A 23,551-nucleotide genomic window follows, 5' to 3' on the forward strand; every position below is an offset into this window, starting at 1 on the left:
AATGTTTTGTAAAAGGATAGTTCATTAAATATTATATATATATATAACATTTTCATAACGTACTTTTTCTTTTGCACTAAATCAAAGGGAAAAATCTGCAGTTGCAGTTATTTATCAGTTATTGAACTAATATATTACTAGTGAGTTATCGCTTCAGATCATTCTCATTCAGATTTTCAGCATTTCAAGTATAATTTTTCCTTTCCTTACGCGTACAAGTATTACAACCACACAACGATCATGTTCTCTCAAAGTTTCTACTGCGTATTTCATTGCAAATGTTCCACAGTGTGTATAGCGTGCCAGCCTCAGCCAGGGCACAGGAGGCTGGCAGCTGGGTCCTGTTAACTCACACACACAGTTTTAGATTACCACATTTATGAGGATCTGTATTATTTATGATGTATTGTATTCCCCCAGCCCACACACCGAAGCCTCGCGGCAACACGGCCACCGTTAACGTTTACCTGAATTTTGACCCGAAAATCAAACATCAAGCGCTGATATTGAACGTAAAACCAAGCCACGGTTATGTAAAACGACCTCGCTTGACAAAAGCAGGCCGTCTCTCTCGCAGTTCATGACAGAGTTTTGCGAAAGAAGAAGATGAGCAGCTTGAAGGTGTTTCTAGGTGTCCTAAATGGTCAGACTTGGAGGGCAGGGTGAAAAACAGGATGTTAGATGTCATAATTATTTAATTGCAGGGATAATAGACTTCAACACAGCTAGCCAGTCCCTGGGTTAAGTAGATACACAAATGTTTTTGCAACTTCCAAATTACAATATCAAAAAGGTGTTAAGTGATGGGAAGAATATGGGCACAGAATGTCCTAACCAAACGGCAAACACCATTAAGAAATAAATATTCCTCATTGGATGTAAAATAACCCCATGCGACCTTAAAAGTTTTGCCAATCCAGGCAGACAGAAGCAACACAGCCAATCTGGTGCCATCACAGGCCAAGGAGACAAATAACAGCCCTGACCTAGATTGGTTTTCACAGCCACTGCTAGCGACAGAAAGGCTACGATGCTCAAGGGTAAGGTGGGATTTCGTAACGCTGTTTTTGAGACATAGCCACCGTTAGTTCAAGACGAAAAATACAGGGCAATGATGCAACAGAGACTAAAAGAACTCCACAGTCCGACTTATCAAAGAGAAAGTGGGATGCTGAGCATTACTTGCAACCAGTGAAACCACTGAGCACTTTTGGGAAAGTCAAAGCACTTAAAAGAAATGGAAGAGAAAGCTCTTAGTGAAGTGGCCGCTGATGGATAAAAAGTCTACCTATGGCAATCATCAGGTCCAGAGGTGAAATGAAAGTAGTGAACTCAGAAGCAGCTCATGAAGGCTGCCAGTTGTTTCACATTTTAGACATTTTCCAATGTTCCTATCCCCGGTACTCTGCGGCGAGTGGGCAGGTAAGTGTTCTGTTTATTGGGCTGGAGCGCTCTGACAAGTTTCAGGTGCTCCACGGAGATTGAACCCACAACTGTTTTTGTCACCATGGCAATTAGAGACAAAATGACATTCATAAAATAAAAGACGCCGCCGTGATTGTAATGTCAAGTCCCCACTGTGTGCTGCGCTGAGAGGCCCTCGGCAGGTACTTTCTGCAGCATCACAACGTGCTTTAAGGATCGATAGCTGCATTAATACAATTGTGCAGCTGTGCAGCTAACTCACGTTACACAGTCAGACGGCAGACATCCTTATCCGCGACGTTGACTGAAACCTAAGTACTGAATCAAATTAAGGAAGTACTGTAGATGGAGGAATAAAAGGAATAATGCAGATCATTCTTCATTCTCGACAGAAGCAGCAGCAGCAGCAGCGTGGGGGAGCAAAGTTAGGACTGTGTGCCTCCAAACCAAAAGGGGAGAAAAACTAATTTCAAACTAAGGCAGGAAATTCTGATGAAGATTCTCATTCTGGAAACTGACATCAAACACTGGGCTTGCCACTCTTTTACAATTTTCTGCAAATACCGGGGAAAATTAGACAAAAATAAGAAAATATTCTTGTGTACTCTCCACAACCACTGCTACTTTCCCTGTGTTTTGGCAAAACACAACATCCCCATCACAGAGGACTTTGGAGGGGTGATAATGCACACTTTTCAGCCATGACTGAAATATCTCAACTCCTACTGGACGGATTTCCATTAACATTATTACAGATGCAGTCAGTAGTCCCCAGAGGATGAATCATGCAGACGTTTGTAGTCCACTGAACTTTCAATTTACCACCATGAGGCTGACATTTAAGTTTGGTTTTAGCAAAATGTCTTGGCAGCTATTGAATGGGTTGAAATTTACTCAGATATATTCACATGAGAATGGGGCCTCTGTCTATCAATCCATCCATTCATTCATACGTCTATTACCGCCTACTCTCTGGAGCAGGGGTGTCAAATTCATTTTACTTCAGCGGCCACATACGGCCCGATTTGATCTCAAGCGCGCCAGACCGTAATGACAGCACAAGAACCTATAAATAACTCCAAATATTTCCCTTCGTTTAAGTGCAATGAGCTATCCTTTTACAAAACACTGTGCTTGTGCAATTCTGGGTCCCAGTGTTGTGTTATGTTCACAGCTCTTAAGTGCGGCTTATCTGCAGGACTAGACACCGCAGCCTACGCCGGTGCGAGCCATTTATACTTGTGTGTTCGTCAGTCTGGCTCGCTCTGTAAAAACTCCACCCAAACGCTAGTCGGTGCTGTGTCTCTTTTGCCAGTTGGGTTAATTTCTGTTTCTACTTCCTGCTTCACTTTCAACAACGGCGACTGAAAATTTCGTCGAAATTTCGCCGAAGACGAGTCGTACAAACGTTTGTATCTCCGAACCTCCTCAGTTAACCTCTCCTCGTCGTTATCTTACATCTTTATTGATCCAAAACGATCAATTTGTAAAATTGCGGAGATGGAGAAGCAGCCAGAAACACTACACGCTACTACCAAGCGGACCAATCACAGCTCTTGCGGGCTGCGTCGCCGCGATGCATAGTTACATTTCTGGGGAGGTGCACGTCAGGCTAAGGCGTTAGGGTCTGCGTAAGGTTTGGGCTGTTGCCTTAGCTATGGTGTCAAATTGACGCAGAAGCATAAATTGCCTATTGCAGTGTGACAAATTAGGAATAGCAGTTATTTTTACTAAAAAGCTGCAGTTAATGTTTTCTAAGTTTTTGCACAGGTCGCCAGTCTATCACAGGGCTGACACAGAAAAACAATCAACTTTTCACACCTACAGCCAGTTAATAATGACCAATTAACCTAACAAGTATGTCTTTGGACTGAGCACCTGCGAAATAAACCCCATGCAGGCTCAGGGAGAGCATGCAAACTCCACAAAGAAAGTGGGCAACGTCCGTCTACTTAACTGATAAACAAATGTTTAAAAATAGTTGCACATTACACACTGTAAGGATCCACACTTGGCTGTGACTAGATGAACACCTGTCAGCTATAAGATCACAATCTGCAGCCCAAGTTTCCAAAGAGTAACAGAGGCCACGATGCAAGATGTATGAGAGAGTGCCGGTGCGGGGGCGTACGAGTGTGTCCTCCTTATGCCATCAAAGGCTTCTCGGTGGCTGCCGCGAGGCTCCACCATTAGCACACAGAGACAGGAACTGGTTTCCCCTCCAATTACGACTTCCCCACCTCACAAGAGGGTCAGGTGGTCCTTTCTCAACCGGGACCGTACGAGGAGGAGGCGGAGGAGGAGGAGAGCGGCAGGATGGAAGGGGAAAGAGGAAGCGGGGCGAGCGCTGCCGTTTGTGGAAATAAAGGGAATTCCTGATGAATGCTGAGCGAGTCTGGACTGGTTTGCCCGAATGCAGTGCCTTCTGGATGCAGCAGTGAAAATAAAGCACAGCAGATCTGCGCAAACACAATAAAAAATATATCAAATAGTTCTTAAACTTTATGTCATCGTGGAACATTTTTGGCGCCGTGAGCATTTGTCACGGTGCTGTGTTTGAGTAGCTTGAGACGAAAAGCTTTTGGTGCCATGAATAATTTCAGAAGGGTTCTTTTCAGCTGACATTCAGCGGTTATATTACGCAAACTTTCTAGTAAATTATTAAGCAACGAAAATGTACTAAGATTTTTTAATATGTCTTATGTAAAGCCATAGGAATAGGTTCTTCATTGAGTAGTTTTTAATAAAATTGCACAAAAGAGCAGAACAGTGTAATATTTCACTGAACTAGAACAATGTTCCTGCCGGTGATTATCTTTATCCTCAAGCTGACTCCTTAAGTTCCCAAAAGCTCGTCCTCCTCCAACCTTTCTCTCTCCTTTACCGTCTTCTCTTCTACTCCATATTACTTTCGTCCTTTCAGTTCCGCACCTTTTCCGTAACCTTGCTCGTCTCATTCTGCTTCACCTACTCCAACCGGGTTCCTTACCAAGATTTCAAATCGTCTTCTAAAGCCTCTTCCTATTTCCTTCTCGCTCCACTCTCCACTGAACAACTGGGTTCAGGAGACAGTGGGGATACGGCGATTTTGTAGACGGCCTGCAGTCCAAAGGTTGAGTGTGTGAATGTCAGAGGCCAATTTAAGATCAAGAGCAGGGGATCAGGCTCCATAATGCGTACACTCTTCATACCTTCATACTGTGAAAGTGTGAAACTGCACTAAAGCTATATTTCCGTCTCTGCTTCTAAATAATCAGTGTCTAGAATCTGGGATGAATATACTGTATGGTACTAACCATGACTATGGAAAAAGAATTTATCATGACGGAGATGCAGCAACTCAGAGAAATAGAGGTTTAAGCAGATATACACTGATCAGGCATAACATTATGACCACCTTCCCAATATTGTGTCCGTTTCCCTTGTGACTCCAATATGGCTATGACTGATCAGAGAATGGACATGGGCCTTCTGAGGGTGTACCGGGAGGCCTTTGAGGGGAGGGGCCTCTGTGGATCATCCCACAGATACTTGATCAGTTTGGGATCTAGTGAATTTGGAGGCCAGGTCAACACCTTGTGCTGTTCTTCATGTTTTTTTTTTTTTAGTTGTTCCTAAAGTGTTTCTGTGTGTGTGCCTGTGTCAGGCTGCATCCTGCTGGGGATGGCTGCTGCCATCAAGGAGTGTCATTGCTATGGGGTGGGGGTGCCTGGTCTGGTCTAGGTGGGTGCTACATGTCTAAGTAACATCCACATAAATGAATGCCAGGTCCAAAAGTTTCCCAGCAGAACACTGTATTGTCACAAGATGGTCGACGCTATTCACTTCTCCTGTCAGCGGTTTTAATGTTGCGGCTGATCGGTGTATCATCGTTATGGAAACGGTGAGAATCTCTTGTATAGGCGCCATTCTCTGCTAAAATTACTGGGCTGCAATTTTCATTCCATTCCTTTCTATAAAAGGAGGAGCCGCATGCCTCACACATCTGACCAGCTCATTAGAAAGAGGATAATAGAAAAGATATTTCACCCCGTCTCTAGATTTGTTATTCATATATGCACATATGATTATCTTAATAATGACCAGCAAACATTCAGTATATTTTAAAAATAACTTGTATATCAAACGGCCTTGCTTAAGAGCAACGTGTGAAGGCAGTAGTTTGCCAATCGCGCAGATCAAGCCCAAATCACGCCCAAATCCCACATCACAATCATACTCATCATTCCTTTAAATTGGTGCCAAGCAGAGGAAATATTAATGCGACTCAGGAGAGTTCAACCGACCATGAATGAAAACTGGTCGAGCAATGAATGTTGGTACAGAAACACACACATTTCAGATGTGAATGTCTACTATTTTCACTTTTATTGGGTTGGCAGCAACAGCAAAACCATAGCCTTTGACAAAATTTTTTAAAATAAAAAAATAGATACTGTGAAAATTAACACACTCGCCTCCTACTCAACACATCAGCAGCCTAGTTGATTTAACACAAAATGGGTGCACAATATCTGTCAGAATTCGTCTGATCTTTTTGGCTGTACAGCAGACTAGAGACAGATACACACACTTTACATATACAGTATACTCCAATGCAGTATATTGTGTAAAGATTTGAACATAACTTAAATAAATAAATATATATTATCCTGTAATTAAACTCTTTCACTAGAAGCTCCTATCAAAGCGCTTGAAAGTAAGAGGACTCGTTTGAAAACAGTTGATTTTCTACCACTTCAGTTTGGTCAGTGTAATACAGACACGTATGAACAATTTATTCATTTATATTTTTTATATAATATTCATTCAGTGGCTCTTGGATTTATTTAAAACCCTGTGCCAAGACAAGCATTTTTAAATAACCTTCTACGAAAACCTACCGACCAAAGAAAATCATATTTGTGCAACTTCAGACCAATGACGGTAATCTCCACTTTAATGGAATAGTCCAACTTTTACATTATATGGTAACAACGGAGCTATTTTATTTTTACGCTATTACAGAATTTTGCTTTCTCCTGTCCTATGTGTTAATTGGTCACCACATTGTGAAGATTATACAGCACTAATTCAGATCCTATACATCCTACCACCCCACTGCACTATCCTCCAAAGGAGTACAAAAAACACAAGCTATTAAAATAAAAAATATATATAATTGTAGGTATAGTATTTGACACGGCTATGCTGTTATTCCCCATAGATGCCAAGACATATGGCTATTGAGGGAAATTCACACAAGTCCCATCTGGTGTCTCCTGTTAGGAAACGGATAGTAGAACATGTACCCACATGAAGGCAGAAGTCAAGTCAGTGACTGACTGTGATAAATGAATGACTCGATCTGTTCTTGGTTCAAATGGAAATCCCTCTGTAGTCGTCACAAAAATAAACCCAATGACACCGTAACCTTGGATGTGTACAATGTCACGTGGTGTGTTTACAGAGCTGGAGAAGTGATTTGGAAAAGAGCAGCATGTCCATGTAATGGTAAGTACTTCTCAGCATCTTTTTTTTTTTTTCACTTTCCCTACGAAATACATCTTTAGGCACATATACAGAACAATCTGTAACGCATTAAAGCTGCATAAAGCAATAATTTTTGTACCAGTATAACCAAATCTTGATTCTTGATCCCATTGATGGTCATTGCTTACTTCTGTAGAATTTTAACCGTTGCTTATATGTCTCGATTGTACCCAAAAAAATAAAAAAATGAATAAAACCAACCACGCCAGCACTTACAGTACAAACCATGGGCAGCCCCTAACAGGGCATGATAACATCAAACCCATTAGGCTGCTTTCCCCATGCAAAATCTGCAGAAAGCTGACGTAAAAACTGAACAGAAATACAGATAAACCAAGTAAAGAGACATATTTTGGCTGTGTTGGTTTTCCAAATTTGGGCTTTTGAAAACAATATTGTACTAACATTCATTGGGTGGCCAGAAAGACTTAAATGGGACGCTCATACAGTTCTGTTTTTACTGGAAGCTGGAAATTCTTTAGCCAACATGTCACAAAACATAAAAATAAGCAAAAGGCTCAAAGTCCTCCAGCTCTGAGAAAGGTCAAAAATCACTTAATGCAGCTTTAAAATGAGGAATGACTGGGTATTGTTAAGCAGCAATAGAATGGAACAGCAGTTACAATATCGAGGGGGTCGGGTTTGCTGTGTCACTCGGTTTCTTGCAGGGACGAATACACACTACAAGCAAGAGGCCTAAACCACAAATGACCAACACGACTACATGAGCAACGAGGGAAACTGGAATCAGCTACGGGACGTGGCTGTTTTAATGCTGATATTGTTTTCCTTTGACACTGATCAAAACGATCAGCGGAACGTACGCCGTTAAAGGTAAATCGACTGGAATGACCGCGCGTCTGTGCCGTAGCAACGGGTGACAACCGCAGCCGAGGACAGTCTGCAGGTTGCTTTAAAGACACGCATCATCTGCATTTATACAGCAAATTTCCAAGATTGGGGAACAGTCAGCAAGTTGGGAGGGCATAGTAAAAATACATTTATTACCCATTTGCAATAAAAACCCCACAAACAAGACAATTTCTAATACCTATGCTTTGCACTCCCTGGAACAGTCATCTGCTGCTTGGCATACTGATTTACCATTTAGGTTTTTGTTTTATTTTTTACTTTACAGGTTTACCATGTGAGAAATGCAAATTAAGCACTGTGTCCATTCGCAAAAGCAATCGAGAAGTCAGTTTTCAAGTTATCACGAGTTAATAAAATGAAAGAAATGGGAGGAATTAAAAGAGCATTGTCCGACCAGTAGTTCAACAAATGAGGACAAGATAAGCCACTGATAGCCTTAAACGCTTACACAACCAAGCATGTAATTTCAGATGTTAAATTCTAACCTCTCAGCAACCTCTCAGACGGATCAGATCACATTAATCTGAGCCCTCGTCCACTGCTGCTGGGTAATAAAACCCGCTATCATCTTCAACGCAGATAACTGTGTCACCTGAAGTACCTGAAACTTGGTGACATCTTCAGGTCTACAGTGCTCTCACTTTCCATACCTATACACACACACACGAGTGGGCGGGCTAAAAGAAATGTCCAGGAAATAGAGTTAAGGAAAAATCCTCAAATCTGCATATTTAGAAAACTGTGTTGCTAATTAAATTTCAGTCTGCAGTACGGATCATTATGCTCAATTTATAATACGGCAGCGGCGTTTTAGTTCAGCAGATGTTGCGTGTTCACGATCCCGTAATCACTGGCCTCCATATTCAGGAAGAGAATGATGTAATATTTATTTGCAAGTAAGAAATGGCTGTCATGCAGCACCCGTGCAGCAAAATATGAGCTACACATTTTGCACAGGAATGCCAAACCAGGGGTGGAAACCCTGGTGCTGCTGACGGGCTATATTTTAAGTGCAAAAGGGGGACCTTGGGGATAAAAAATAAATAAATAAAAAAACAGGGTAGTTATCTGCTGACAGCATCAGTTCACTGCCCTCAGATCAAACCAGGTTGAGCCAAACACATCCTCGGTCTGAATAAGGTGGTTTTTCGGTAGAGGTAAACCCATCGACTGGTCACCAGCTATATTTAGATGATATTTAAATTGGTGAACGATGGAAGGAGCACGTCATCGGTTACTGAAGCTCACTGTACTGCAGCAGACAATGGGTTGGATATGAAAATTTGACTGTGCACTGCATTAAATATTAGTCACCATTTTAAGGCAAGCAAATGGTTGACTTAACACGGTTGATGTTTTGAGGATTTTAACTTTAGTTTGACTTTCCTTGGCTCAATGATGCGAATAAGTAGTATATTTTACATAATATGTCTACACAGCAATATATTGTTTTTACTTTTTAAGGTTGCTGCTCACTATTCATTTTCTAGCAGAGGGTCTGACTAAGTAACTTCATTCAAATTTGAACCAGTACGTCGATACAAAAAGACTAAGGTCACCTAACATCACGATTACGCTTCTCCCTCCTATAATAGAAGAAGAGCAGAAAAGGAGCGCTCTCGTTCCTCTGGAAAAAACAGTCAAGGCCGTATACCATCTGTTATTTATCAGCAGCATAACGTGGGTTGTCATTGTCACTGCCTGTATGTTTACATAGATCAAATTCTACCGTGGACTTATATAACCTTCGCGAGCAAAGAAGTAGTGCGTGTAGATCGCGTTGTACCGACTAATGGCAGTCATAGAAAGAATGAAGAAGACATCTAGAAAAAGACTGATCCGATCCACAATCACAAACTAAATTTATCAGGCATGAAATAGCGTGGTCACATCTGATGCAGAAGTATTTGAGAATCTTTTGGCATTTACAGTGTTTTGTTTTCTCGCCAGGTCTGACCTGGCTGCTGACATACGGTGAGATGTAAAGGCTGAGAAGACCTCCACTGTCCCAGAGAGCCCCCAGATTCCTCATTTAATCCCTTTTTTTTTTTTTTTAGATACGACCCCCATCTCCTTGAAAAGCTTACAATACGGTAAACAGTTTATTTTGACCAAGGCAATGTCATGTGGGTCAGCAGAAAAGCTGATACAACAGAAGCTCATTTCCGTTTGGTTACGCTCTGCGTATTCAACTGCAAGTTAGCCTGCTGCTAATCTCGTTAAAATTAGTGTCTCCGGTTGATAGGTTCCATCCTCATCCAGTGTAAACGTTATCCATTTAGATGGAGCACGAGTTTGCCCTCTTTCTTGGTTTAGGCTCCCCAAAGTCCCGGTCATCTGCAGCGCAGTGACTGAAGGAGCACATAGTCTGCGACAGCCTACGCATGCCTAGGCGGAACACACTATTAGACAGGCTATAGATGACACAGTTGCAAAAGCTGTTGCTAATGGCCAGCCAAGTGGTGATGAAGGAGAGGGCAGGGCTATCTAGAACATGGGAGCTTTCTAGCAAAAAGTAAATTATGTAGGGCAACCAAAGCATGTAGAAAACACTGGTGATGCGGAAGAGCACCATCGCGTAGCGCCGGTCCGGCCCATGTCCTCCCTGCTGTCCACCACCGCTCCCCTCACCGGTTTCCATCTCCTGGCTGGGGAAACGCGCCCGCCGTTCGCTTATCTCCCTGTTGTGTTGCTGGCAAATGCGAAAAATATGGTAATAGGTGAAACACACTACAAGTGCAGCAGGCGCGTAGAGCAAGCACACCACAAACCCTGTAAAGAGGGCAGAGGTGGGCCAAGAATGAGCGCACCACTCAAAAATGTCCCCGTGATATCCTGGCTTACCCCAGCCGAAAAACGAAGGCAAGAAAACCAGGCTGGAGTAGACCCAGATGAGGGTGATGCAACCTCGTAGCCGGCACGGCGTCACCAGCTGGTTGTAGGACAGTGGTTTAGTTATGGCCAGGTAGCGGTCCACGCTGATGCAGGCCAAGCACGCCATTGAGACGCTCTTCAGAACGGAGATGACATAGCTGAAAACCTGGCATGTGATTGGCTCCTGTACACCGGCTGGGTAGTGGAGCAGAGAGAGGGTGGGCACCAGGCAACTCAGACCGACCAGCAGGTCGGCATAGGCCATGGTCTGGATGAAGTAGCTGGTGGTGTAGTGGTGCAGCAGCGGGGCGCAGTGGAACACAAAGATCACCGTCAGGTTCCCTGCAATAATGAGCACGGTCAGAAGGACAATGACGGCAGTCTCCAGGACGCAAGCCTCTATGCCTTCGTTCAGCCCCCAGCCCAAGGGACAGGAGTGGTTGGACGCCCTGCCAGGAAAGAAGTCTCCGTGGCTGCTGTTGGCAGTGAGCATCAGGTCTGTTGTCAGTTCAGACTGGTTCATTGTTCTGGGTGCTGTCCAGGTGGGTCAGATTTGTGTTGTGCCACCCATAAGGCAGCTGGACTGAAACCGGAGAACTGTCCGTCTGCCTGCCGTTGTTCACCAGGCGTCTGCAGCCTCCCTCAGTCAAAGCTCAATACTCTCTCTAGCAGACTCATACTCTTTTTCACCTTACTCTCGCATAGCTGGGTCTCAATCAAATGAACACTGACCGGAGGAAAATCAATACAGCCTCTGGGAGAGTAGGACAACCCGTTCAGCTCTCCTTTCCAATCGCACATGGTTAGTGAAAGTAGTGGGTGGGTAACAGTCAGGAGCAGAGAGGAGAGAAAAAAGAAAAAAGCTGTATTCCTTCAGTAAAACTAAAGCAGGGTAGCATCAGTGTTGTAGCCAGCATCTGTCCCAAAGGCGAGTTTCCCTGCTGCTTCGCCTCCAGTCTGTGGCCTCATCGCCTGATTCTAATGAGAGCTGCCACCAGGAGGCCCGGGGCATATGTTGTCCTCACAAGGGCAGAGAGCACAGAAGATGTGCGAGAGGAAAACCGCACAAGGTCGAAGCGTGAAGCGAAGTAAAACGCTCCTCTCACCTGGAAAAATCCTCCGAGAAGATCAAACAAGTCAGCAGCGTGTGGCTGCTACCTCACAGCTAGAGAAGAGATGGAATTTACCGGGTGAAGTTACTGTACCTCTCCAAAAATACATTTTAGGTGACCATTGCGTGGAGTAAAAAAAGCGTCTCAAAAGGGAGTCTTTCTTGGTGTATAGTTACATCCATGTCTGCGAATCAATCCTTCGAAATGATCCAAAGTTTCACTCTTCCATGGGTGCTCGTGCGTTTACTGTGCAACGGCGGGCTTCCCTTATTTTGGTGGTCCTCTGCTCAGTGTCTGGAGCCCATGTATGCCCAGCTATTGTCTGAATCAAAACACAGACACAGGCTAGAACAACACGGGGATCTCCGCAGGAGATAATGTCACAGCTCTCTCAGCACACATGGCGGTGGGGGGAAAATGTGTTTACAAGGCATCCCTCGACAGTATGAAGTGTAAAAATCAAGTCGCGTTAAAACGAAAACGTCTGTGCATGAGTTTTGCCGAATAAAGTTGAAATCCAAAAGTGCACGCTTGCCTCTCAGTATTCTGGACTGCAAGTTGCAAAAAGACAAGACGTATAAAGTCCAGTAGCTGATGTAAGGTGGTGGATGTCAGACTCCCATGCAGGCACGTGAAAGGACTCTCCAGGAGCAACGAGAGGCCAGCTGAATAACTCAGTGCTCCACTCACTTTCGACTCCTCAGCAATCCTGTGGCAGACACTTGCAGAGAGGGGTTTGGGGATCAATCAGAAATCCACTTATTTATCCCTTGAACTTGTTACTCGCATTTTCATTGTGACATTTTGAAGCAGCGGCAGCGCTCGGCAAGGGCTCAGCATCTCCTCCTCCTCCTCCTCCACCATAGATTTTCTAACTTGCCTTATCCTTTCAAGTATGCCTTCTGTGAAGTTGCAGCCGTACGGGGGGTCCTGCAGCCTCGCCTTTAACTCCTCTCTCAGCGTTGACTGTCGCCCTGATCGAAACACTGGCGGCGCAACAAAAGGGGGGAATCCACACGCAGCACACGGAAAAGACCAAGTCCCAGACGGAGCCCCGGTTCTAAGCACTCTCCTCCGCGACTGGCCCCTTTCACTTCAGATAAACGGGACAACCCACGTTTTTAACAGATACATCCTTAGATCCTGGCGCACAGATAGAGATGAAAGCGATGTGTCTGTCCGAAGCGGCAAGTAAAGCGCAAGAAAAGAAGGGGAAAAAAAAAAGATGACTGCGCTGATGGAAATGAGTTAAATCTGCAGCGAGGGAAACGAGGGGATGAAGAGTCCCTCAGCCCTGGTGCAGTGAGGAGAGATGCTGTGACTGGCTTACACTTCCCTCCCTCCCTCGCCACACAATCCCTCCAGCTTGCACACTCAAGTCTCTCTCTCTCTCTCTCTCTCTCTTTCCACACACACACACACACACACACACACACACACACACAAAACCCTCCCTCTTTTCTCGTTCCCTCTCGCTCAGCTTCTCGCTCATCGCCCTGCCTCCTCCCCTCCCAGCTGCACCTGAGGCTCCCTGCCACATTATCCTGTCTCTCACACTGGCTTTCTCCCAGAGGTAAATTTGGATACATTTCCTATTTACATATCACTTATCTCTCTCAGTCTATTTTCTATTAACTAAAGCCCCCACCTCCCCAACACACACACACTTCCTCTTCCCTCTTTTTCCCCTCCCCTTTTTCCTTCACCGTTTCAGTCCCACTTCTTCTCTCAGTTTCTTTGAGAGCTTGTATATGTACTAAAAAAAAGCCACCAACAGCAATTAAATCAACTAAATAAATAATAAATATATAAGAAAAAAGTTTTATTTTATTTTAACATGAGATTTACTCCTTTTATTATCTTTACTTTGGAGGAAAAAGTGAATACCTCCTATTAATGTTTCCATTTTTTTAATTGCTATATTAACTAATAATCATTCACCGGCTTTGATTGTCTTTAGCGACATTTTGGACGACTAATCCTTGTAAAACTGCATCCTCCTCCCTTCTTCAACGTGGCATCGGGTTCTTTCGGTTACTTTATTTATTCTTTATTTATCCGGCAGCTTAGCGCAGCTATGTCTGTCCCTTAGCTACAGTTGCCAGGCATTTCGGCCAGTTGGGAGCATCCTCTGGCCCGGCAGATGATAAAAAGGATCAAGTGACGGCAAATTGGCTAAGCAGAAGGGCGGATGGAAAGAAACTGTCAAGCATCATGGACGGGCAGCAGGAGCTAGCAAAATAAATAAAAAAAGCGCTCATGCAACTTTTCTTAACCATTATTGTTTTTCTTTTTTTAAACCATCAGGGCCGATCAGAGACAATGAAGAGTCGCTGGGTAGTTGTCAGATGCAAAATCTTTTAAATAAAAGCAAGTATATCTGAGTCATTGAAGGAGTAGTATTTGCTTTAGCATACATATTCTCCACATAAGTTTGCATATGGATCCTCTGCAAAAAAACTCCAAAGCAAACAAACAAAAAAAACCCCAGATATATATGTTTTATCTGAACAAATTCACGGGGTTGCGTCTTCCAGAGGAGAAGCATTTCACTTTAAACAACTGAACCTGACTTGAGCGTTTAGGCTCCCCAAACGAAAGTCTAACAAGTCGCAAAAATAATGATAAATAGGAAACGGCGGATCCTGCAATTGCATTTCTTTTTTCTTTTTTTTGACACACCACTTGTTAATAGCATGTGGCATTAAAGACACAGCAAATGCTTACACAGACTCGCTGCTGGATTTAAAGGGGAAATGAAGCAGTCGATCAAATAAACAGCATTTCATAAATGGAGTCCTGCTGTTATCAACAATACATAACACTCATGACAAATATAAGCATATAAAGAGAAAGGGTTATCAAGGGTTCTCTGCTGCATCGCAGTTTAAAAACTTCAATATTTATAAGCAAATCTATATACATAAATGTGGACTATTAAAGCTGTGGATTTTTATTTTTCTAATTTGTCGACAATATGATTTAGCATGTCCAAATTATATTATTGCAGTTCATTTACTTATTTTACTGTCTATTAACTATTTTACTACATTTCAGACAGTGATTCACACTCTTACTAAAAGTTTAATACAAGATAAAACACATAAGTTATTAAAAGCCCAAAACTTACTTTGTGTTAAAAGATGTAAAAGCGTTTAGCAGGTGTTTGAAATTTACCGATTGCTTTAAGATAAAGGCAGAAAAGCAGCGATGTACCTCAAAAGAAAGTCAACATGCTTCATATTTATTGTGAGATGTTAGTTAACATCTAAGACGATACTCTAGGGGCCATCCAGAGGGGGAAAAAAAAAAACACCAAAAAACCACAAGAGTAATAAGGAGGAGGAGAAAACTAAAAATAAAAAGTTCAGCAGACAGTTGCGCCGTCACTATGGAAGGGGCCAGTCAATGGAGATCTCTCAGCACAGTGCTCTTTACCTTTGGATGTGGACACTGATGAAAAACACGACCAGAAGGCCACCGTTAATAATTCATTCTGCTCCAAAACAAAGCCAGCGGGGCCACTTGGAAACAAAGGTGGAGGCTAATTCACCTTTCACTGCTTCGCAGCATCCCACCCTCCTCCACCCCTGGGCTCCAGCTGATTTCAGTCTCAACAGCAACGTGTCAGCATAAACAGGGAGTTTACATCTACATTAAAAGCTTTTGGCTTAGGGATTCATCCAGAGCGTAGTGAATAATGAGGCAGGGCTGTTCACCACCTTGGTGAAAGACAAAGACAAGATGACTGATTAATTAAGGGAGTAAAGATCACACACTGCCTGGCCAAAAAAAAAGTCGCCACCTGGATTTAACTAAGAAAATAGGTACGAGCCTCCTGTTGGATAATTACTGCATGGGTGATTATCTTTCAGCTACCAACAAGTTATTTAACCCCAACTGATGCAATGAGTAGCTTCTCATTTCTTAAACAACCATGTCTAAAGACACATCCCGTGGTAATGGAAAAGATGTTAGTCTGTTTGAGAAGGGTCAAATCATTGGCATGCATCAAGCAGAGAAAACATCTAAAGAGATTGAAGAAACTACTAAAACTGGGTTAAGAACTGTCCAACGCATTATTAAAAACTGGAAGGATAGTGGAGAACCATCAGGGTAAGAAGAGAGGCAGATGAAGTGATGCACCCATCATGCCTAGTGTCTACTGTACAAGCCTGTGGGGGCAGTGCTATGATCTGGGGTTGCTGCAGTTGCTCAGGTCTAGGTTCAGCAACATTATGTGTCCAAAGAATGAGGTCAGCTGACTACCTGAATATACTGAATGACCAGGTTATTCCATCAATGGATTTTTTCTTCCCTGATGTTCACGGGCATATTCCAAGATGACAATGTCAGGATTCATGGGGCTCAAATTGTGAAAGAGTGGTTCAGGGAGCATGAGACATCATTTTCACAAGTCCAGACCTTAACCCCATTGAGAATCTTTGGGATGTGCTGGAGAAGGCCGACAAGCTCCACAACAAACGAGCAAACAGGAGACAAGAAAACACCAAAATGCCATTTCTTCTTTCAGGGCAAGTAGCTACTGCGTCGTTTTTGACAATAGATGACTGGAAGTTCTGTATGTAAAACTGTGGAATGATGCTGAAGTGTCACTGCACACAGATACTACATCAAGAAGCCCTTGTTCAATAATCCAGTCGGTCAGTGGACATCTGACACCAAACCTGTTAACTCACAACTTTGGCTTCATGGTCCCAGACTACAGTGACAAGTAGCAAAGACACAAATATTCTCTGTGTTTCAAGGACCGAGCTGCAAATCTCAGTTTCTTCTCAGTTTTTTCTCGTGTTTCATAGTCCACTAAGACCTAATGGATGATGATTAAATATAATAAAGTAATCAGTTCTTCATCCAATTTGATTCTTGCTAAAAATTAGTGATTCATATTTGTTTTTACATCAAATTTGGAGGCCAATTTACTGTTAATTAAATATGAAAGACTGTTAATTTCTTCAATGATGTTTCGGTGTTGACTGGCTAACCGGTTTACAGATTGTTGTCGTAACCCAAGGAAGGAAGGTAATGGAGGAATTTCAGGTCATTTAATTTGCCTGAAGGGTAAAATGGTTCAAGAGTCCAGGGGTTGAGATGTGGAGGGATAGGTGTTTAGTGGGACAGATTAGTGCCGGTTCACTGCCTCCATAAAAGACCTTTAGCTAGCACCATCAATAGGCCAACACTAAACCAGCTTAGCAAACAGAAACCAGTATTTATATTTATCCAGAGTGGGCCATGCTTTGTCTTGATTCAGTTGCCAATGAAAAAAATAATTTGAAGCACTGACAACATTAGAAATCACTGGCCTGCTTGCTTAGCACTCGAAATTGAGTTGTCACAGACTGGCGCCTATTGTCTCTCTTGGCTTTTTGGGGATTTTGGAGTAAAATAAAGCATCACACAGTAGTTTATTCCATGCACTTTACTAGAAAGGGCCATAAAGCATAAAGCTGGACTAAAAAATCCTTGATTTTCTGTCTGCATCACACACTTCAAGAGAATCCTCAGAGATGTTCTTCTATCTGATCTCAAACTCACACACACACTACTCGATTTGAATAGCACAGCACACACAAACACAACAGGATTGGATTATCCTTAGTGAGAAGTGAATGCAACACCTCATCTGTTACCGTTGCCTGACAACACCATCAGCTGCTCTGTGTCGTTGTCAGCTTGTTTCTCTCTCGTTGGCTATTGTGAAGGCACAGATGCAATCTTTCAGATACAAAAGCCTAAATATCAATTATCAAACATGGTTAATAATTGATTAGGGTGGACAGTTGGGTCTGTAAAGGCGATTTGGGAGTTTAATAGCTGATCTGCATGATTAGATAAGGTGCGGCTCAAAGTTCTAGTCCAATTGTTGGGGTAGGTTTTAATGTTGTGATTACAGTTTTTAGATTTAACAGATTTGATGTATTATCACAGGACGGTATAACAATAGGAAATAGGAATAGGAAAACGTCAAATTCAAAAACAAGAGATAGCTTTCTAGTTGAAAGCCAACTAATGGCCAGTAATGTTGTCTACAGTTTATACTGAATATCCTGACACACCATTTTCACCTCCAGGTCAATGTCACCGGGTATGCTGCCAACGGTGGGACTGCAGCGGCTGAATGGTAAAAAGGAGCTAAAGGTCAAAGACAGGCTGCCTACTGAAATCACCATCTATCATCTTCATTTAATCTCACACCACATGGCGGTGAAGACCTGTCTGACCGCTTAGGTGGAGGCATTTATATTCATGACCCTGTAGCTCCTATTTTCCTTGTACCATGTAGGTCAGGGTGTAATGTGCATCTCTTAGTCATCGGTAAAGACTGGACGTAAACAGTAAGTCGGTTTAGATTCACAAGATATGGATTTTTAAAAAAATTTTGTGACAGATATAGATATAGCTATGATATATCAGGATTTGTTGAATAATTGACAATAAAATACAGGCTAGGGGCTGTATTTTGCACTAACCCATTGTGTTTTAATGGAGAACATTAAATGCCTAGTAGGTAGCAGCATGTATTATCTAACAAAGGTAGCTTTAAAGGGTTTAAACTGCCAATAAACATCATTAAACCCTTCCTGGACACATCAACAACGAAAAAAAAAAAAGGAAATTAGTAAATACGAGCTGGTGCGTAAGGAAGAGAAAGAGTGCTACTCCAGCTTTGAGGCTACAGCCGGCGTGAGGACTGAGATACAGAAGTGTTGTGACCAGAGAAGATGCCGAAAGGCGGGATTCTCCTTAATGCGAGTGGTCATATCAGTGTCAGTATGGCTAGCAGGCTGTGCTAATTCACAAGCTGGTGAATGCACTGTATGACTGTACAGTTACAGTAACAATGGACATCGAATTAACTTGCTTTAGTTCATTTGTGTCTACACAATCATTTCTGCTTTAAACAAAATACTCACAAAGGTATTTATTTAATAAGAATCACTCATAACATAACGTTACTGACATATAGTTTAAGTTATATCAAAATTACAGAAACTATAGAAATGTTAGATCAAATTTTTATTTTTTTCCAGATATAGATTTTTCTGAAGCTGTGGGTGAAAGCCAGTGTCTTTTTATGGTGCCTACTGGTTTCCTGCTGTATATGAACGGGAGCTGGAGGGATGCGTTATGGAGACACACACAGACCAGAGAAGGAAGGGCTGCCATGAATAGACCTATATTGTATGGACGGGAGAATGGAAGTGGTGCTGCTTGGCTGTATTGTGGACACGCAGTGCAGCTGGTCCCTACAGATATTATGAAGCAGGCTGGGTTAGTGAGGAGTGTGTGTGTGTGTGTGTGTGTGTGTATTTGTATGAGAGGCTTTGAGTGACAAGTCTTTACACCCTCGAGGGAATTTATTTTTTCTTCCATGAATGATGGGAGACCTCAAACTAGTGACAGGGTCCAACTAAGCCAGATTAATTATGTTTATATATGTGCATAATGTGCATTTGAGCGTACAGGCGTACTGTAAGTAAAAATATAATCGAGAGCAGAAATGATTGGTTCATTGCCAGAAAATTATAACTATATAATCAGTTAACCCTTGAATGCATGCCTCAGGTAGGCATGCAGGTATTTAACATACAACCAATCTGACTTTTAAAAGATTTTGAGTAGGTGTAATAAGCAACGTCATAACTGGATGACAGTGTTCATTTGTTCGTTCATTATCTGTAGCCGCTTATTCTCTAAAGCAAGGCATGTCAAACATACGGCCCGCCAGAGGATCCAATCTGGCCTGCAGGATAAATTTGCAAAAACTGCATTGAAGACACTGACTGCAACTTTTCAATAAATTTGCCACCTATTTCTAATTTGTCCGCTAAGTGTCATGCTGTTATACTAAGCATTGCGGACATAACTCAACACTGAGACCCAGAACTAAACAGATGCACTGAAACAAAGAGAACAATGTTGAGTTGTTGTTGTGCTATAATGTTACGGGTCAGGCTCATTTGTGATCAAATTGGGCTGTATGTGGCCCCTGAACTAAAATGAGTTTGGCGCCCCTGGTCTAGAAGGCCATGGGGCTGGGGGGCTGGAGCCTATCCCAGTAGTCACTGATTGAAGGGCGGGGTACACCCTGGACAGGTCGCCAGTCTATCGCAGGGCTAACACAGAGAGAGAGACAACCATTCACACTCACATCACCAATTAACCTAACAAACATGTCTTTGGACTGTGGGAGGAAGCCGGGGGAACCGAATAAAACCCACTCATAGGGTGGATAACATACCGTAGTATGTTCATTTGGCTGTCAAGTCAAACGTCCAACTTTGGGAAGAGCTAGGGACCTTTGTAACCAATCGGACTTTCGCACTTTCAAATAAGTACTTGGACCTGATTGGACAAGCCACCCGTCTACCAGAGGTAACCTTAAACCAATCAGATCAACAGATGAAACACAAGAAGCTGCAGTCTGAGGAGATTTGAAATCCAGCAAAACTGTCTGTATATCTTATTGTTGTCGTTTACGACCACTGCTTCAGGTCACCGTGGACTGTTATTAATCCACTGCAGACTGGTTAAAAGCAAAGTCACTTTAATATGTGGCATAATTCATTTTGTACAAGTGCAGCTAGTGAATGGACATATGTACTAGTGTAAAAAATACTATTATACCCATACAGATTCAGAAGTAGCTGGCGAAACACCCAACGACAGACACATCAAGCATTTAATTAACCAAAGCAGAATATTGCGTCAGAGGCGAAAGGGGACACCAAGCAACAGCAAGCACAGAGGAGTCCACAGACCCTTGCAGTTACCATGGCAGCGCATCTTATGTACATTGTCCTCCGTGTATCTGTGTGTGGCGTATCAGGTGTGGGTGTAGTATTATTCCGGCCTGGCCGCCTGCCTGATGCTATCTTTGATTGTGCACAGTCTTTAAACGTCACCACTCTACCGGCGCCGGGGCTGAATATGATTCACAAATAAAATGCAAAGCACCTCGGAGTCCTTGGTATAATTTGCTCTTTGTTTTCATTACATGCTTTGTGAAGGATATGGGAGAAAACATCGGATGGAAGAGGCTAATACCTATACAGTGTGTACACTTCTAGCTGCTATTTATTACTTCACTGAGAGCCACAATTTCTCTGTGAGAAGATAGTCATAGCGGGGTCACAAAGTGCTCGGTAGCATTTAACGAGAAGACAACAGGGCAAAGTACTAAGGCAGGTGTATGACGCAATAGCAGTTCTCATCTAAAAGGGATGTGTATAGCGTGAAATTAGCCAGATAACAATTAAAACCTGATGATTAGTGCAGAAAATAGTATTTATATTTAAATATCTAATAGTGTTTATATCTTCTGGTGAATTAGGACATATTTTCTCACCTTGCTTACTGGTACAAATCTGTACAAATAGGACGGAATAGGAGATATATTGTGCAAAAGAACCGAAACGAAAAGTTATAAAGACTAAAAAAAAATCAAACCCTTCACAAAACAATCTCCTTGGAAGACCTTCAGTTTCATACAGTCTGAGGCCCCCGTACAGCCTGCTGTGGAGAAACCACTGTTCCAGGCTTCTGATTACAGCCGTCAAACCTGAGGAGAGATCCTGACCTCTGTTAACACACTGGCTGCGCTGTGAGTGAGATTGGTTTTTTGGAAAAAGGCAGGCCTGGAAATAGCTGGCCGGGCTTTTTTAAGCTGTGGGTTCAAGCGTGGCAGCAGACCTTGGGCTCGTTCGGCCCCGGGGACATGAAAAGGTTGTTGAAATGTCACTCGCGAGCCCCCCTCCCCAAAACCCCGACCCCCAAACACGGTGCAGCGCCAGCCGAGAAAAGAGTTATTTGTGAATGTCTCCGATGCCTTAAGGCCATGGTGTGTTTGACCGGGTGTGTGTTTGGGTACTCTGTGTGTGATGACTGTAAATGAGGGCGGTACAACGCTGAACATGACACTTGCACTATGATATCAAACTACCGGCCATGGGCCACATGCTGCTAAATGCTCACTAAGTTTAAGTCTAACCTGGTGGCCCTCACTTCCTCTCTGCGGGTTTCTAGCACAGGACTCCCGGTGATACACTGCACTTATTTACGACACTGATACCCGTTCCATAAGAACGACTATCCAATTACTTAAAATTCAATCAGCATTAACGTCACCACTGAGCACAGACAACAGACATTAATAAGCTCCGCATCACCCTCGCGGTTGCTGTCATTTGCCTCCTCTTCCCCCTCAACCACCCTCCTCCATCTTGCCTCGGTTCCATTCATTTGGTGTAGCTATTAATAGCTCAGCCAACCGCCTATCAATACCATCACTACTCGGGCAAGACAGAAGATGTAGGTGTGGCCCAGCCAGTGGAATGACAATAAACGAGCTGAAGTACAGAAGCTGGGACTTATGTAACGAGACATAAAGGACAGAAGAGAGAAAGAGGCACAGAAAACCATGATTTTTATATATATATATATATATATATATATATATATATAAAAAAAAAAGAAAGGAAGAGACGGCACTGAAGGCAAATATGTCAGGGACTGTGCAGAAAAGGAAAGTGGACAGAGGGAACAAGGTGGACAAATGAAAGGGTCCCAATATAACGGGATAAAATTGAGAGGAACAGAAAGAAAGAGGGACTTCACACAGCAGTAACAGACTAAACCTGAAGAGATGGGAAGGAGAGAAATCTGCCAGCTCTCTTGACGTTTACACACATTCCTTTTCTCCTTATCTCCCTTCAGTCACTACAACCTCATATTTATGGGTCCCCATTCTTCCCTCTCTCCATTTTTCTTCTTTCCATCTATCCACTTCTCTGTCTCTGCTTATTGATTAAGGCAGGTAGTTTCAACCCTGCTTCTGTGTGGCAAATTGACAGACTATTTTATTATCCGTAAAAGCGAGGACCTCCTCCTCCTCCTCCACCACCACAGCATCCGCCACCTCCGCCTCCTACTACTGCTGCTGCTGCTGCTGTCTGGTCCACTGGGGCTTTGTCACTTTATCTACTGGTTTACAAACGTCTTAGGATCAGACCTCGGTTACACAACTGCTTAGTCACATTTGGAGAGTTACTAAAATACAGTATATGCTAAATAATATAATAAAGATAAATAAATGAAACTAGTCCCAGAGTGATGCGTGATTGATATTTTCATAAATGTCCTGCAACACAATGTGAAGCTATTCACAGAGCCTTTGTGACATTATGGCTATTTTAATACCTAATATGTTTGGTTTAGTTCAAACTAACAGGTAGCCACAACATTATGACCACTGACAGTAGAAGTAAATAACACTGACCATCTTGTGACAATTCAGTGTTCTGCTGGGAAACTTTTGGACCTGGCATTCATTCATGTGGATGTTACCTAGATATGTAGCACCCACCTAGACCAGACCAGGCACCCCCACCCCATAGCAATGACACTCCTTGATGGCAGCAGCCATCCCCAGCAGGATGCAGCCTGACACAGGCACACACACAAAAACGCTTTAGGAACAACTTGAAAACATGAAGAACAGCACAAGGTGTTGACCTGGCCACAAATTCACTAGGTCCCAAACTGATCAAGTATCTGTGGGATGATCCACAGAGGCCCCTCCCCTCAAAGGCCCCCACCAACAACATCCTGTTGATCAGACACCACAGGACACCCTCAGAAGGCCCATGTCCATTCTCTGATGAGTCACAACTGATTTGGAGGCACAAGGGAGACCTGCACAATGTTAGGAA

General features: G+C 43.0%; 2 protein-coding genes across 3 annotated transcripts in view; both read right to left on the bottom strand.

Moving 5' to 3' along the window:
• Nucleotides 1–23,551, bottom strand: part of rabgap1l (RAB GTPase activating protein 1-like) — a 124,559-nt gene that overhangs the window by 66,967 nt on the left and 34,041 nt on the right. The gene's annotated exons all lie outside the window — the stretch shown is intronic.
• gpr52 (G protein-coupled receptor 52) lies at nt 9,633–11,275 on the bottom strand (the record flags this gene model as incomplete). The annotated part of the gene is given in 2 exon segments (XM_084548861.1): nt 9,633–11,251; nt 11,255–11,275. Coding segments are annotated over 2 exon segments (1,164 nt in total). The 3' UTR covers nt 9,633–10,108.

Source organism: Chelon labrosus (genome assembly GCF_963514085.1).
Source record: "Chelon labrosus genome assembly, chromosome: 7".
NCBI classification, from domain to species: Eukaryota; Metazoa; Chordata; class Actinopteri; order Mugiliformes; family Mugilidae; genus Chelon; species Chelon labrosus.